Genomic DNA, 16,050 nt, shown 5'->3' with positions numbered 1-16,050 from the left:
TGGGGCAACCCAGTCAGATGGGTGGGGTACAAATAATAAAATTATTTCTTCTTTTTCTTCTGTGCTGCAGTATGAAAACCTGGCAAAAACTCTAGCTCTGAACCAGAGATTGGTAGGTCGGAAGGCAGGGAGGCCAACAGTAGGTGGAGCCAGAGTCAATGAGAGGCAAGGCCAACTTATTCCCATCCTCTCTCCCTGCTGAGTTCTACAAGGGCAAAACTGGGGCAACGGAGGAAGCTGACAGGCAGGTGGGGTTGGCTGAGGACAGACTGCGCATAGTGGGGCAGGGCCCCCATTTGCCACAGAGGAGCAATCTCCGCTGCTCTGAACATTGTCAGCCTTGTAATACAGCTTGTAAGCAACGGGACGGCAACGTGTCAGGAAGGAGGTTGGTAAATATTAAGTACTGCCCTGGGCTTTCATCCATCTCTCCCTGAAATAAGAGCACAAACACGCCAGCTATTGGGAACGTGCCATTTCATTTGAGAGAAATATGCTGTACCTATGAACCTCAAAGGATGTTTGTTTTCTTCTGTTACATTCAGCTGAATATCATATTTGTTTCCCCTTTCTCCTTTAATAAGAGATACAAATACTTTTTTATTATTTGGCTGAAGGACAAACAGGTATCACTTCGCTGTATCTCAAGGAAAGACAATTGGGCATTCATGGTGGCAGGAAAAAATAAAGAATTACTTGATTGGAAACAGTCTTGGTTTCTTATTTCAAATAAGGAGTTGACGCTCAGCCATAATAAGCTGAAGACTCTGAGCACTGCAGTAAATTATGAAGTTACATTCCCTACCTTGGAAATGCAGGTATTGTGGTTTGGGATGTGTGTGTGTGTGTGTGTGTGTGTGTGTGTTGGAGGATTGTACAGTGGGAAGCTCTCAGCTTCGCTCAGCCCACTTTTCAGAGAACTCTTAGGTCTGTACAGTCTTTGATGTGTGATAGGAATTTTATGGTCTTAGATATATGGCAACGTTCATAACCACACGTACATAGATCAGCACAGGAAAGCCAACCTGGAACCATTTTGATTCCTAAACTGAGCAAATGTTTCTCTGCATGGTCAAAATGGAAAAGCCTCCCCATTGTCTCTTCCTTCACAAATCCTGTCTTAATCTGTGTTTGAATAAGGTGTGAGCCTGTGACCTGGCCCAGGAAATAAGTATTTTACCACTACAAAAGAATGGCCAGGCTCCCCAGGAAATCCAATCAAGTAACCTGCCAGACAGGAGATAAACAAGGACAAGAGAAAAACAACATTTAAATTTCTGTGATGTAGGTGGGATGTATCTGAGGGGTGGTCTTAGGTTACACCCCTTCTGTGATGTATGTGTAATGTTTCTGGGGGTGGTCTTGATCTACAGGATGGGAATTTCAAAAGTCTTTATAAGCCCTTGCACAGCAATTTTGGGGGTCCTCTTCCTCTCCTGCGTGTGAGGGGAGCACCCTGTTGCAACAGATCAATAAAGATCAAGCTTACTAGCTGCTTTGCTTCTCAATATTCTCTGGTTGGCCTCTGTTATTTTCTCCTACCAATAGGGAACCTATGTATGGACTCTATATGGGCTCTTGGATACCCCATAAGGGAAAAGGGCATATTTTTATTTACAACAGATGGAGCCCATTAAAAATCCAGTGCATCATTGAAATAAGTCAGGGCATTGGCCAGGAAATGGGAGCATGGATATGCCCAAATGACCTGTTTATTGAGCATTCACCCTGATTTGCTGGCACAAAGCTTACACAGGCTACATCCAGCCTTTATTAAGCATTTGTTCTTACTTGTTTCCAGCGTGGTTTTGTAGCAATGAACATTCATCCTGAATCCATGCTGAATTGCTTGCAGGGTATCTATGCACCTTCCCTTTTATCATTCACCCATCTTGCACTTTTCAATGCATCTCTCTCCCCCCAGCCCCTTTTTCCTAACTTTTCTTTCTTTTTAAGTGGGTTTGTTGTTCCAGGTTAACACATGCGAATCCATTTTCATTGCACAAATCTAAACCTCCCCAAAGTGCACTGCAAAATGTTGGCAACCTGGAGGCACCCTTAGGCTACAGAAACATCTTAAGCCATGCTGTGGATCTGTTTGCAGACAGGTGCAGGTTATGCAGAAGAAGTTTGTGTTAAAATGTTGGTCTTTCACGAGCCCGAGCAGAGCGTGCGATGCAACTAGAAGCGATTCCCTTGCAGTGACTTTTAGACACTCTGCCTCTTGACTAGCATTTGCTACCACAACATGGAGCGGGGTGGTCACTAACTTAAATGCCTTTTGAAAAGAGAGGGTTAGAAGAATTCAGAGGTGGCTATTAAAGATGACGGCATATAGAGCCTCACTGTCCAGAGCCAGTATACTTCACAGTGCCAGCTGCCAGTAAAAAGCAATGGGTGAGCCCTGCTTGTGCACTTCCCAGAGGCAGGTGGCTTGATCCAATGGGATTTTGGCTGTTCCAGCTGGGTTCTGACATTCAAAGCTTGTTCTGAATCACATGCCGTGGGGCTGTGGCATGTTCTGCCCTTTCTCAGTATGGAAAAAGGCCCCCTTGCCGCTCACTGGGTCCTTGTCATGAGCTCCTCAAGCGCCTTGTCTCTGTGGTTCTCGCACAGCAAGAGGACTTCTTTGATGTCTGCTTGCTGGAAGCCCATGTCGTTGAACTGGACCAGGAGGTGAAGGAATTCTGCTGCCTGCAAAGAGAAGCAGAGTGAAAAGTCAGGGATCGGGGGTGGGGGTGGGAGGAAGGGACACACAGTGCACGTCCCACAACTGAAGCAACTGAAGATAAACAGGCCTGGTGAAGGGGCTTCAATGTTCAGATGGATACTTGAACAAGGCAAGCAACTCCCCTTTGCCCCTGCAATTGAGGGGGCTGGGACCGTGCAATGTCAGCACACCCTGCGGTGTGTGACGTCAGCATTCCGTGGGGCGTGCTTGCACACCCATTGTGGAATTTTGAGGGGGCTCTGCCTCCTTGAAAATGTGGGGGGCCCTTGCCCCTCCAGACACCTCCCCAGGTGTATATGCCTGCAGAGGTCCAGCCCCATACATTTTGGAACCTGAGGGGAACCAAAAAACAGCATATCCCCTTCTGTGGAAGAAGGGGTGAGTAGAGATCTACATCGGGGAAAACTTGAGGGGATAAAGATCTACATTGGGAACAATGGGGTTTTTTCTTCTTCTTGATTTCACTGTTTTACCTTTCTTAAACAGCTTTGAGGGGGGTTTTTGGGGGGGTGTTGCTATCAAGCGGTGTATAAAGAAATAAAATAGATTTTTGCTTATTTTTAGCTTATACAGCCCCAAGCAGCTCAATGCCAGGGTTATGAGAGGAAACTACCAAGCCATTTATACCCCCTACTCAGTCCCTGCACCCAGCAGGAGACCCTGCGGCTGAAGTGCAAAAAAAGGCTGGGTGTTCTGACCTTTTCTGAGTTCTGGAACATCTCCATGGCTTCTTCGACCTGAGCCTCCTCGTACCCCTGCTTCAGAAGTTTGTCGCAGGCACTGAGGTAACTGAGGAACTGTTGGGGGAAGGCAAAGGGGAAGTTAGCTAGCTAGCACACCATCCGGAATCAGGGCTATTACTTACTTATTGTATTTGTATCCCACCTAAGTTGCTCGAGGTGGCATACATAGTTCTCCCCCTCCTCATTTAATCCGCCTTGTGAGGTAGGTTAGGCTGAGAGGCAGCGACTGACCCAAGGTCACCTAGTGAGTTGCATGGCCGAGTGGAGGATTTGAACTCTGACCTCCCAGGTCCTTGTCTGACACTCAAACCCAGGCTTCCTCAAACTTGGCCCTCCAGATGTTTTGTGACTACAATTCCCATCGTCCCTGACTATTGGTCCTGCTAGCTAGGGATCATGGGAGTTGTAGGCCAAAAACATCTTGAGGGCCGAGTCTGAGGAAGCCTGCTCTGAGCACTACACCACACGGTCTATCTACCCACTCACCCGTCCTTGTAGATAGGGATGGGTGAACCTGTCAGTTTTGTTTTCTCTCATTTTCCCAGTCTTAAGTTCCGTTCTTTCCAAGAAGGAGAGTACCACCACATCCTATTCTCTCGCCACTACAACCCTGGTCACAATCGGTTGCATCCAATGCTAGCACTACTCGAGGTAGACCCACTGAAAATAATAAACAAGACCAGCTTAGGCCTATCAATTTCATTGGGTCTGTAATGAGTAGAAATAAGCTGCATGCAACCCTGTGTTCCCCATGCTCCCTATCTTCTAAAATGGGTTATTAGTCTGATTCAAAAATAACTCTTAACTCTGGCAAGAAAAATAATGTAGCTGGCCATGTGTTAAGTTCATAACTTTACGATTAACTAAAGATGGAAGATGAAAGTATTATTATTATTATTATTATTATTATTATTATTATTATTATTATTAGAATTTATATACCGCCTTATACCCGGGGACAGTGCTTTTTTTCTTAAAAAATGTTTAGGGGTACTCTCTGTTCGTCTGAGACTCAGGAAACACCATGACAGGAAATGAGGCTGCCATCAGGGGTAGCAATGGAACTGACAATTCACCGTGCTAGAGAAGAAACTATTTTTTTAAAAAACGACAACACAATTGTTAGTTTCTTCTCCTGTTAGATTCACAAAATGTTTAGGGGTATGCATCCTCCCAGAAAAAAAAGCACTTCTCAGGGGACTCAGGGTGGTTCACAGAATAAAATCAAGATAAAAGGTAAAGGTAAAGGTCCCCTGCCCATACGGGCCAGTCTTGCCAGACTCTGGGGTTGTGCGCCCATCTCACTCTAGAGGCCGGGGGCCAGCGCTGTCCGCAGACACTTCCGGGTCACGTGGCCAGCGTGACAAAGCTGCATCTGGCGAGCCAGCGCAACACACGGAAACGCCGTTTACCTTCCCGCCAGTAAGCGGTCCCTATTTATCTACTTGCAGCCGGTGGTGCTTTCGAACTGCTAGGTTGGCAGGCGCTGGGACCGAGCAGTGGGAGCGCACCCCGCCACGGGGATTCGAACCGCCGACCTTTCGATCGGCAAGCCCTAGGCGCTGAGGCTTTTACCCACAGCGCCACCCGTGTCCCAAAATCAAGATATAAAACTATAAAACACATAATAAAAACAAAAACAACAAATGTACAAAAGAAAGAGGAAACCATTCCAAGGTAGAAGAAACCTGGAGAAATCTACATCATCAACCTTGCAAGGATTCTCTCATCCTATCCTGAAATGCACGAAGACCACATTGAATCAGACCCTCTGATCTTTTCATTTCAAGGATCCCGTCAAGGTGATCTAGATCCACTTATGGACATCAGGTGATGCCGTTCCTGACCCATTCAGATCTGGGGCAGCCTCAAACATCCTGCATGCTAGGAGGTTATGCAAGGATGGGGCCAGAGATCTGCCTGGGACACTGTGAGAAGGGCACTCCGACACTCCAAAGGGACGATCTATTTTTGGCTTCCCCCATTGTTCTTGGAGTGCTGACAGGACAATTCCCAGTGGCACCCCTCCTAAATGCCTCACATGCTATTCATTCCCAGTGCACAAACACACACAGGGTGGAATCAGCAATCCCTGGAAAAAAGGCTAATACCCAGCATTGGCTTGCAACAACAACAACCACAACACCCCCCCCACACACACATTCATCTGCAGGCAAACAGCATCCTTCTGTAGGCCTGAAGATGGCACAGATGGCTAGAGGACTGAGTGATGGGCATGAAAGGCTGGCATTCAAAATCTGTCCTTAGCCACAGACTCACTGAGAGGGCCTTGGCAACGCCACAGAGATTCACTGTGGCAAAATGGAAAGAACCACCACCTCTTTCTCAGGAGATTAGGCAAGGACTAATATGGATTGGAGGGCCTTCTGCAAATTAAAATGAGTGATGTGTTAATAATTCATTGCAGACTTCAATGAACTTCAGGCAGGGGCTAATATAGCCCTCCAAGTCTCTCTCAGACTCTCTAAGTGTCCCTAATTTTGGGGAGAGTCCCAGTTTCTGATTTGATCCCACAGTGTCCTGCTTTTCCTTAGGATGTCCCTCTTATCATTGGAGAAATGTTGGAGGGTATGGAGTTATGCGACCCCTCCCCCCCCACAGCCATGGAGCTAAGTAACTATACAGCGGTACCTCAGGTTAAGAACTTAATTCGTTCCAGAGGTCCGTTCTTAACCTGAAACTGTTCTTAACCTGAGGTACACTTTAGCTAATGGGGCTTCCCACTGCCGCGGCGTGATTTCTGTTGTCATCCTGAAGCAAAGTTCTTAACCCGAGGTACTATTTCTGGGTTAGCGGAGTCTGTAACCTGAAGCGTCTGTAACCCGAGGTACCACTATACAACCTTTGTGTGCAGAAACTAGCCAACTATACAAATGTAAAGTTCACAGTCATTGCTCCGCCCACTTTTCCTCTTCCCTGCCCCTCCCCCCCTTATGCCCTCCAACATTCCTGGCCTGGAAATAGGGACATTCTATTCTACATCAGTATCACTGCTTGAGCATTTCTTCCTGGTCAAGTACAAAAGTTATTAGAAGAAACCACACAAAGCTGCAGCATTTTAAGCCCAGAAATCTTTGAATTTATGTATTGCGTTTCGAGAAAGCTGTGGGGGGGGGGGGAGAATACCCCAAATCAATACATACTAGCAATGATACTGATGTAACAACAACAACAACAGCAATTTTATTATTTATATGCTGCCCATTTCACTGGGTTGCCCCAGCCACTCTGGGTGGCTCCCAACAAAATATTAAAACACCAGTCATTAAAAACTTCCCTGAACAGGGAATACAATGCCCCTATTTTCATCTCAGGGATGGTGGAGGGTGTGCTCTGACACACAGCTTCTGGAAGGCTTCCTGGAAGTAAATGTGCCCCTGCCTGGAAAAGATCCACCCACTCTGGTCTACAATGACTGACAGCAGCACCCTCAGACAGGGGTCTTTCTCACCCCTTTCTGGAATTGCTTGAGATTGAACTGGGATTTTTAGCTGGGCTGCTGCTGCTGCTGCTGCTGCTGTTGTTGGCCCTTCACAGCAGGACACGGGGTGTGTGTGTGTGTTAGGGTTAGGGTTTATAATTAAAAACAGATAAAAAATATTTCAGTCACAGGAATAGGGTGGGCTCTGAGGTCCTCCTTCAAGGGTCTTCTGCTGGCCCCCTCAGTGCAAGAAGCAAAGTTGCAGGGAACCAGGCAGAGGGCCTTCTCATTAGTGGTGCCCTCCCTGTGGAACGTCCTTCCATCGCATGCCAAGGAAATTAAAAACTACACAACTTTTAGAAGACATATGAAGGCAGCCCTGTATCAGGAAGTTTTTAATGCTTTATGTTTTACTATGTTTTTATATATGCCGTGGATTATGCATTTCCTGTAGGAAGACAATGTGTGGTTTCATGGCGTTTATGTACAAGGTGATGCATTTTCATTTGATAGGCTTTCCCAATCCCCTCACATTTAGTGCAATGGCTTTAAGCTAGCCATTTTGTATGTCTATTTTATAAAATGATTCCCTTCCAACCTGTCTGCGATACCCTGTGTCCCTCACCTTATATTGTCTATCCAACCTAGTGCGTTGTATTTCTGCTGATCTTAACACTCAAGTGAGTCTGTAGGGAAGAAGGTGGTATTTGGAGCCTAAGTCATGTCTATGAGCTGTGCTCCTGAGCTGCGCCCTCATGATTTGCGCTCACTGCATTCACAAACAATGTGTTCCCTGGTGTTCAAGAGAAAGGAACCAGCCTCTACTGACCTGACCCAAGCTTTGTCTCCCAGTCTTCTGCAGAGCAAGGATCGCCCGGCGGATCGGATAACCCAAAGCTAAAACGGGCTCAATGAGGTCGCGCTCCTCTTGGCTGAGCGCCGAGAGCAGGTCAGCTGTTGAGTCAGGATGAGGTCTGTGGGAACCACAAAGCTGCTGCACTCCAGGAGGGGGTGGAAGGCAGGAATAAGGGCTCAGGGACTGGGGGGGGGGAGAGAGAGAATAAAAATAAACATAGATCATAATGCTGGTTAATTTACAGACATCATTCTGAGAAATTCTGTACTTTTCAAGGCTTTAAAAAGGGTTTTTTCCCTGTCCCCTGGAAGATGTATAGGGTTTGTGGGTGCTCAAAAGCATGGCCTGGAGTCATTAAATTAAATTTAGTCAGACCACAGAAGATGCCCGGAAAATTCCCCTACTTGGAACAACCCCCCTTTGGGGTTTCTGATTTTAGACATCCTGTTTTAATCATCTGAAGTTTATTTCAAAATGTGAGTGACCCTTCCTTGGATGGGAACTATTATTATGTTTCCAGGGAGATGACAAAGGTTGATTTGACAACAATGGAGACTGGAAATGTGTTTACATTCGAAGGCAAAAAATTAAACCTGCATCTGAAATGGATGTGCTCAAAGTGCTCCAGTTCTTAAACTGGAGTCAAAACACTGGCAAGGTTGTTTCATGCTGGGACCAGTTCAAAGACTGGTGTTTCTTTCCAACACATCTCCAGACATGGTAGCCTGAGTGGTGCTGAGGTTGAGCAGCTCTACCACCAGGGCTGAGGAACCATTTTGGGCCTGAGGGAGCAAGCCTTCTGAGGGCCCCGTATGAAAGGTGGGTGGGGCCAGAGGCAAAAGTGGGTGGAGCAATGGATGAGATTCTTACCTCCCTCCAGTAGGCTGTATTTCCAGCCACACAAAGCCAGAGGTTTCTACACCATCTCTTCATCTTCCAACCAAGTAAGTTGGAAAGTGCATCGCAGTTCAATGCAACGGTTCAGTTCTGTGAAGTTCCTCTACATCCAAGATGACTGATTCAGACCAGTTTAACTCTCAAAGCTATCTCCCGAAGGAATGTGAAAAGTCATGCCAATGCCAATTAAAATTGGGAACACCAAAAGAGAGAGAGAAAGAGAGCTCATCCTATAGACAAGAGTGTAGTTCTCAGGGTCCCAAAGCCATGGCAGTTCTACTGATGGTTAATGCAGATGGGAGTCCAAATTAAAACCCGGCATAAAAACCTAAGAAAAGCAGTGCTGGATCAGACCAAGGACCCACCTAGTCCAGCATCCTGTTCTCACAGTGGCCACCCAGTTGCCTCTGGGAAACCAGAAACAGGATCCAGGTGCCACAGCAACTCTCCCCACTCGTGACTCACAGCAACAGGCATTCAGAGGCCTTACTTGCCATATGTCTGGGTTTCCCTGGACATTTTGCCGATTCAGCAAAAACCTGCCCAGACAGCACAATTCCCGGATGCGTCTGGGAAAACTGGATGTATGGCAGCCCCATCTTTTACAGCAGCTGGTCACTAAGCAGGGAGCCACTCTCAAGGGTTGGACCCCAGAGCTGCCTGCCACCGCTGCTGCTTCCTTCTAAGAAGTATTTTCTGAGAAACAATCCCTTACGTGTAGGTTGAATTGGGCCAGGCACGCAAGGACAGCAAGGTCAATGGGGAAAGGAGGCGGGTGGCTGCTCACAGCCTGATCTTCTTTCCAAGAGGCTGTTGCTGAAAGACGTCAGCAAGGCTGGAGCCTCCTTGCAGCCTCGGGGCTTATCTCCTTTGATGGATTTAGGGACAGCTAGGTGACACGCTGAGAGAGAAGGACAAGAGGGACTCAGCAGGTGTCCTGGTGAAGAAATGCACGTCCTCACATAGGGTGTCAACCGGCCCCTTGCTAGTGACATTAAGAACCAGGCAGCTGCATGAAAGACCACTGCCTTCTCTACAGGGGGGGTGACCTGGAAGAGGGCATTGTCTATGGCAGGTCCTCACTTGGGGATCTCCCCCCGCCAGAAGTGCAACTGGAACCTTCATTATACAGCTTCCAATGAATGCTGAAGACACTTCTTTTTATCCTGGCTTCTGACACTTGAGATGTATATTTTTAGGACCACCTTGAGGCCAATTGAGAAAGGTGCCACCCCCTCACCTCGCTGAAGCCTCCTTTATCTTTCAGGGGCTTTCAGCGGCACCCACAAATCAGCACCGATGGTGGGTCCCAGTGATATCTTTCTAGATCTCGTGGAGCTCTTGCAAGATCTCGTGGAGTGCAAAAGATCTGGCAAGGTCTCACCAGAAGATGATGCTGAGTCCATGCTTGCTTTGTGCTTTGGGCAGACAAGGTCTGGAGAATCTTTTTCATCCCAGGGGCCTTGTTCCATTCTAGGCAACCTTTTGAGGGCCACATGCATGTGGTGGCTGGGGCATGTGGTAGAGGCAAAAATTAGCAGAGCAACAAATGTAAACTTTACTTTTTGTACAATAGGTTGGCTTCTACACACCCTGTTGAGCTTCCCTACTCCTGCTCTAAACTTTTTTCAAATATGGAATCTGCCTCTAGCCCAAGCACGCATTTTGGGACCTACCTTCAGTCAAGCTGCAACTCACCAGTGAGTACTGACTCAAGGAAGCCATATTTGGGGGCCGGATCCTTTATGCATGACCATCACTTAATGACTGCAAACCTGAGTGGCAACTGGGTGTCAAGTAAACCACAACAGACAACAATTCCAAAGAGGCTTTCCTTAGGTTCTTGCACCACCTCAGAAGCAAAGCTTTGCAATGGGGTTACTCTGCTGCCAGGAAAATCAATATTCGTGCATTTTAGGCTTCACTGGCCAATTTGCAAATATTTTCTTTTTGTGTGTGCATAATTTAATTGTCACAGAAAAGGGGAGCTGCCAGTGTCCTGTACAAGAGCTTCCCACTTGGCCATCACTTACTTGTGCCCAGAATTTATCTCCTGCAGCAAGACCTTTGTAGCTCATCTGGGTAAGCAAGCCAGCTGATTTTCAACATGTTTCCATTTTCCATTTTTTAAAAACTCAAAAAGTCTAAAATCCTGGAATTAGGGATTGGAGAGAAATATGTTTTGGCTGATATTTAAACATGAATGTATCAAATGCATACTTCCTGTCAAAATCTGAGAACCAAAACACAGTCATCTATGAAAATTTGCATTTATCTGAATTTTGCAAAGTAGTTATCCAATCATCAGTGTTTACAAAAATGCATATTTTGTGGGGAGGGGGATAAAAATGAACGTGCTAGTGAAAAGGAAGGACAAAAATATTACCAAAAAGTGCTTGCAAAAATGTGTATATCAGCCAAAACTGCAAACAAAAATGTGTTTGTTAAGAGAAATTCACACTAAAAATATGAAGAATTTTAAGGATGGTTTTTCTTTAAATTTAGGATATTACTGCAGAAATGTGGGCAACTGAATTTAGGAGTGGAAAAGTGAGAAATTGACAGAACTGAAATTATCTGATCCTTCTGTCCCTACCTGCAGTTTTAGATTGTGAAATGGAGAGGGAGAGGGAAAAGAAGCAGAGAAAAGTGATTTCTTACTGCAGTTGTGGGCTTGTGCTTTTGGTTAGGAGGGACAAGTGCCGCAACAGTCAGTGGCCTTGGGTTGCAGCATGGCTGAGAAACTAAGAGAACCAAACTGACAGATCCTTCCATTCTTACCTGCAATCTTAAGACTGTAAAATGGAGAGGGGGGGGAGAGAGAGAAGAATGATATCTTACTGCAACTGTGGGCTTGTGCTTTTGGATAGGAGGGACAAGCCCCGCTGTAGTCAGTGGCCTTGGGCTACAGCAAGGAGTCGTCGGTGGCGTCGGGGTGAGAGTTCCCACCAGAGACACATCAGAGGCAGGTCCATATCTCAGGTTCCGGCTGCTCCGGGAGCGCTGATGGAGGGAGAAAGCTCTGGACGCCAAGGTGGGTTCCGCTGCCGTCTGGTTCCTCGGGAGCATGAAAGCTGTGAGCTTCTTCCTGGCTCCTTCAAACTCATGCTTCACGTTGTTAAATAAAAGCATAGATTGCCTCTGCTTGACTAGAGGAGGCTTTTGGCTGATGTTCTCCGAAGGGGTGGCCAACAGCACCGGGGAGGTCTTTGGTCTACATTGGGGAAGACTCAGGAAACGAGGCAAAGTGCCGGGAACACGCTTGGAGTCAGAGAAGGGCTTTTCTTCACCGTCGCTTTCGACAGAGGAAGACAAGGGAGACTCCTCACCTTCGGAGCACCCTTGCTCTTCCAAGCACCCATCCTTGCTCACCTTCTTAGCCAGCCTGCTCTTGTTCACAGTGCAGCTGAACTTCTCCGCTGCAGCACACAGGTTGGCACACCGCCGAATGGGTACCGCAGCCGTCAGTTTGCGGCCTGCTGCCTCTGGGAAGCTTTCTTTCGAGTCCAGCAGCAGCAGCCAGCAAGGAGGAGCCGTTGGGACGACGTCAGTGGTCACTTCGTACCAGGGGGTGTCTTGCCGAGAGGCGGAGTCTACCCAATACAGCACCTTCTTCTCCAGCGAGAAATCGTGCTGTGGAAATAGAAGAAGGAGAGTCAGCATCTTCTTGGCCTTGGGTTGTAGCTGGAGTAAACAAATGAGCGAAGGTTGTGAGGTGGGACTTGAGAGCTAAATCACAAACCAGATGAGGTCACCTGAACCCAACAGGACCACCCACTCCCAAGATCTGACTTTGCTAAGAACTTCAAAAAGAACTCTGCTGGGTCAAATCAAAGCCCTTCCAGTCCAGGGATGCAGAACTTGTGGCCCAGCAAATGTTCCTGGACTCTACCTCACATCATGCCAGTCATCATGGCCCAATGGTCAAGGATGATGGGAGCTGTGGTCCAGCAATATTTGAAAGGCCACAGGCTCCCCATCCCTGACCCAGTCCAACATTTTATTTTCAACAATGGCTAGCCGGAGGTTTAAGAGCCTTACAGGAAGGCCATGGAGGAACTATAGTCAAATGAAATTGTGAGCAGGGTCTAAATAACAGGCAAGGGAAGGAGAATAAATAAATGATAAATGAAAATAAATGTAGATACCGTAAAGGAATACAGCAGGAACATCACAGATGTAAGGGTGTGAAGTCAAAGTGTAAGACGTTATTATACTGAAAGTGAATTGAGTAATGTCAAATTCTGTGTAAAAAAACTAATAAAAATTCATAAATATTAAAAAAGGAAGGCCAAGGAAGCAACATCTGTACTTTTTTCAGCACCTTCTAAGGAAAACATTTTTGTTTGGGCAACTGTCCAGATATGTAGAATGTTGACATGTATTTTAATCTGTTTTTTAAGTTCCTCCTTGATTTTAATTATTTTTTCAATGTTTTAGAGAATTATTTTTAGCTGTTTCTTACTGCTTAGTTCATTGTTTTTGGTTGGTTTTTTTTAGTCAAGTGGCACATAAATTTTGTGAAATAAATAAATAAAACAAGAATGCGTGCAGCCTTAGGACGAAAGTTGTTTCTCAACATATTTGTGTGTTTCAAAATACGACTTGTGTAGAGTGAAAGCAGACGTGTGTCAAGGTGGTTTCTTAGAACTCTTTCATCCTCTCCTCAAAACCCTGAATATAATAAGCTGAAGATCCACCAAGACGACTCCCAAAAACACAAATCTTCCAGAGCACAATGATGCCCCCTACTGGCAGGAATAAACTGGACACAGGGCTTGATAGGCGGCGGAGGAAGATTGCTTTAGCTTTTCAAACCCAAGTTTCCAGGCGACTAAAAGGTCATCTCCATACAATGTTTAAAAACCCCTGGCAATATTTGTAACCTAGGAGATACTGTAAACATTGCACTCTGGGTCTATGCTACAAAGACTGTTATGAAAATACACTTCAAAAAAGCCTGTGGAAAGTTAATTTGTCACGGATTTGATTTGCATATATTGCAAGGGAGCTGGAGAGATGCGCTTCACTGACACTCATTAGGCAATTTCTTTTTTTCCAGCTAGCTAATGTACTTCAAGGACTAATTCAGATGTAACACTGAACCATGACTTGGTGTTATAAGAACGAACCTTTAATGGCATTGCCAGGGCTGGATTTAGGTTTGATGAGGCCCTAAGCCTTGTTGTCCTTTGTCAACAACAATTTGTCGCTGTTTTTTGTGTTGAATATGTGCTATATAGTAATTTATGGATGTAATAAGTATCTAAAGCCATTTGCCCATGTTGCCATGCAACCAGTCCATGCAGAATGTAGACACCCTATATACAGAAATGAGCAAACCAGTGATATTTTAGGGAGCAAGCTAGCAGGCGGGGCCCATTACTTACATCATAGGATCCTACACAACACAAAACACTGTTGCTGTATGTAGGTTTTATTTGTTTTTTATCTATATTTTGGAAATGTACCTCCAGGTTTTTTTCCTTTATTTTTTGGGGGAGACCCCCAAGAAAGTGGGGCCCTAAGCTATAGCTTGTTTAGCTTATACATAAATCCAGCACTGGGCATTGCTGTTCCTCCACTGTTGGTGTTAGGGTGCCCTGCATACCAGCTGCTGGAAATCACAAGTGCAGAGGCATTGCTACGAGAACAGAATGCTGGACTCGATGGGTTCCCCTGGGCCTGATCCAGCAGCCAGCCTCTTCTTATAATGTTAAAGGGAGCCCATAGACACTCCTTCCTCCACCTCCTCCCCCCGCCTTGATTTGAGGCAGCCCATCATTTGTGGCTTTGTCCAAACCATGGCTTGTGTTTGCCCTGCAAATGACAAATTGGAAACCAGCCCCAAACTGGGGGTCCTAATCCTGGTTGGATTAGGGCAGGGGTAAGCCCTGTGTTCGCCAGGTATGGGCAAAAAGGTGAATCGCACCTTGCTTCAAAGCAGCAAAAAATGAGGAAACAGTAGTAAGAGAAGGAGGAATGTGCTGCTCAGAAGGTCCTTGAATGCTTATTATTGTAGTGTGATTCTAGCATTGTAAGAGCCTAGAAAGCTGCCTTTTACCAGCTTGGACTATCAGTCCATTGAGCTGCGTATTATGAACAATTTCTGGCAGCAACTCTCCAGGAGTCCTCAAACAGGAGTCCCTCCCAGACATACCTGGAAATGCTGGAGATGGAACTGGACATCCCTGAACTATGGTGTCAAGTTAAAGGCTTTCAACATCAGCAAAATGTTCCTCCCAGGGGTAGGAATGTACATATAAAAAGCCTGTGGAGCCTAGGTGTTATTCTAATTAAATTTCTAGACCTTAAGAATACTAAACTAGAAAATGGAAATGGCTAAAGAGTCAGTAACATGAAAGAATAAACTTTTTCCCAAAAAACAAAACATAAAAAATCCCCTTTAATATCCACATTTGGAAGAGATTTATTTATTTACCATTGCACACATCAGGACCGCCGTGCAATCAGGCATCTCAAACTCAGCCGCTGACACAAAGTTTGCCTCTTCTGTGGAGTCGTCTGCAACACTTATGGTCACTCTGAAAGGTACACCTTGCAGGCAATTCATGGCTCCCCTTGTTACCTTACACTCTAGTAAAAAAAAATAAGAAGATTGATTGGACTTAGTTACTCCTTCTGCTTCATCTCCTCCTCAGTTTCTGGGGCTGATTACATCTCCTCCTCAGTTTCTGGGGAACCTCCATCTCACAGGCCTAAGCCCAACATGTGTCCATTTGGCTAGTGAGACCATTGCTTCCAAGCCACACATATAGGATGTCAGGTCAGGTGTGAGGCAGGTAAAGACATGGCTCCAAAGAAAGAATCAGCCCCAATGGAATCAGCTGCACTGGGGAGTCCTGCATCAGGAACATCCTCCTGCAGCCAACGAGAAACAGTGTTTTGCAAGGTTGACTATGCAAGCACCAATGGTCAGCTGATCACAGGTGCTTACAAAGCCCTGTGCTTTTGATTTCAAACCATGGGAGCAAAGGAAAACAGGTCATTGTGACGTCAGGGGGTTGCCGAGTGTCTGAGCTGTCGCACTTCAGATTGCAGGTCATGGTTTACATGATGGAAGGCTCCTCCACAGCAAATAAAATAGAGATCCCTGCAATAAGAAAACTAGGATGTTGGGGGGAAAGTGCAAGACTACTCTTTTACCTAACAGGCTACTTTTCAACACGGAAGGAACACATTCAGTATAGAGCATCTCATTATGACTGTTCATCCGCAGTTTGAATCAGCATAGCCCCACTGAGGGTGAGGTCAGTTTGTTCGTATTTAACTCACTTTCTTATTTATCTAAAATGTTATGTCCTTCCCTTTGCAACAACAACTTCTTACTTTAATAAATGGTGGTTTGTGCAAGTGGCCC

The 16,050-nt window shown here is 46.0% G+C and overlaps 1 protein-coding gene across 1 annotated transcript; it reads right to left on the bottom strand.

The window, feature by feature from the left end:
- Positions 1–460: 460 nt before the first annotated feature.
- UBAP1L (ubiquitin associated protein 1 like) lies at positions 461–15,262 on the bottom strand. Its single transcript, XM_053365175.1, has 6 exons — positions 15,112–15,262; positions 11,511–12,302; positions 7,746–7,955; positions 3,430–3,528; positions 1,619–2,694; positions 461–938 (listed from the first exon to the last, which is right to left on the bottom strand). The coding sequence occupies exons 1-5, from the start codon at positions 15,241–15,243 to the stop codon at positions 2,560–2,562; spliced, it is 1,368 nt and encodes a 455-aa protein (XP_053221150.1). The 5' UTR covers positions 15,244–15,262; the 3' UTR covers positions 461–938; positions 1,619–2,559.
- Between the last annotated feature and the right edge of the window lie 788 nt (positions 15,263–16,050).

The sequence above is a fragment of the Podarcis raffonei genome, chromosome 14, assembly GCF_027172205.1.
Source record: "Podarcis raffonei isolate rPodRaf1 chromosome 14, rPodRaf1.pri, whole genome shotgun sequence".
Lineage (NCBI taxonomy): Eukaryota > Metazoa > Chordata > Lepidosauria > Squamata > Lacertidae > Podarcis > Podarcis raffonei.
The sequence above is the reverse complement of the archived record's forward strand: the minus strand, read 5'-3'. Positions and strand labels throughout refer to the sequence as shown.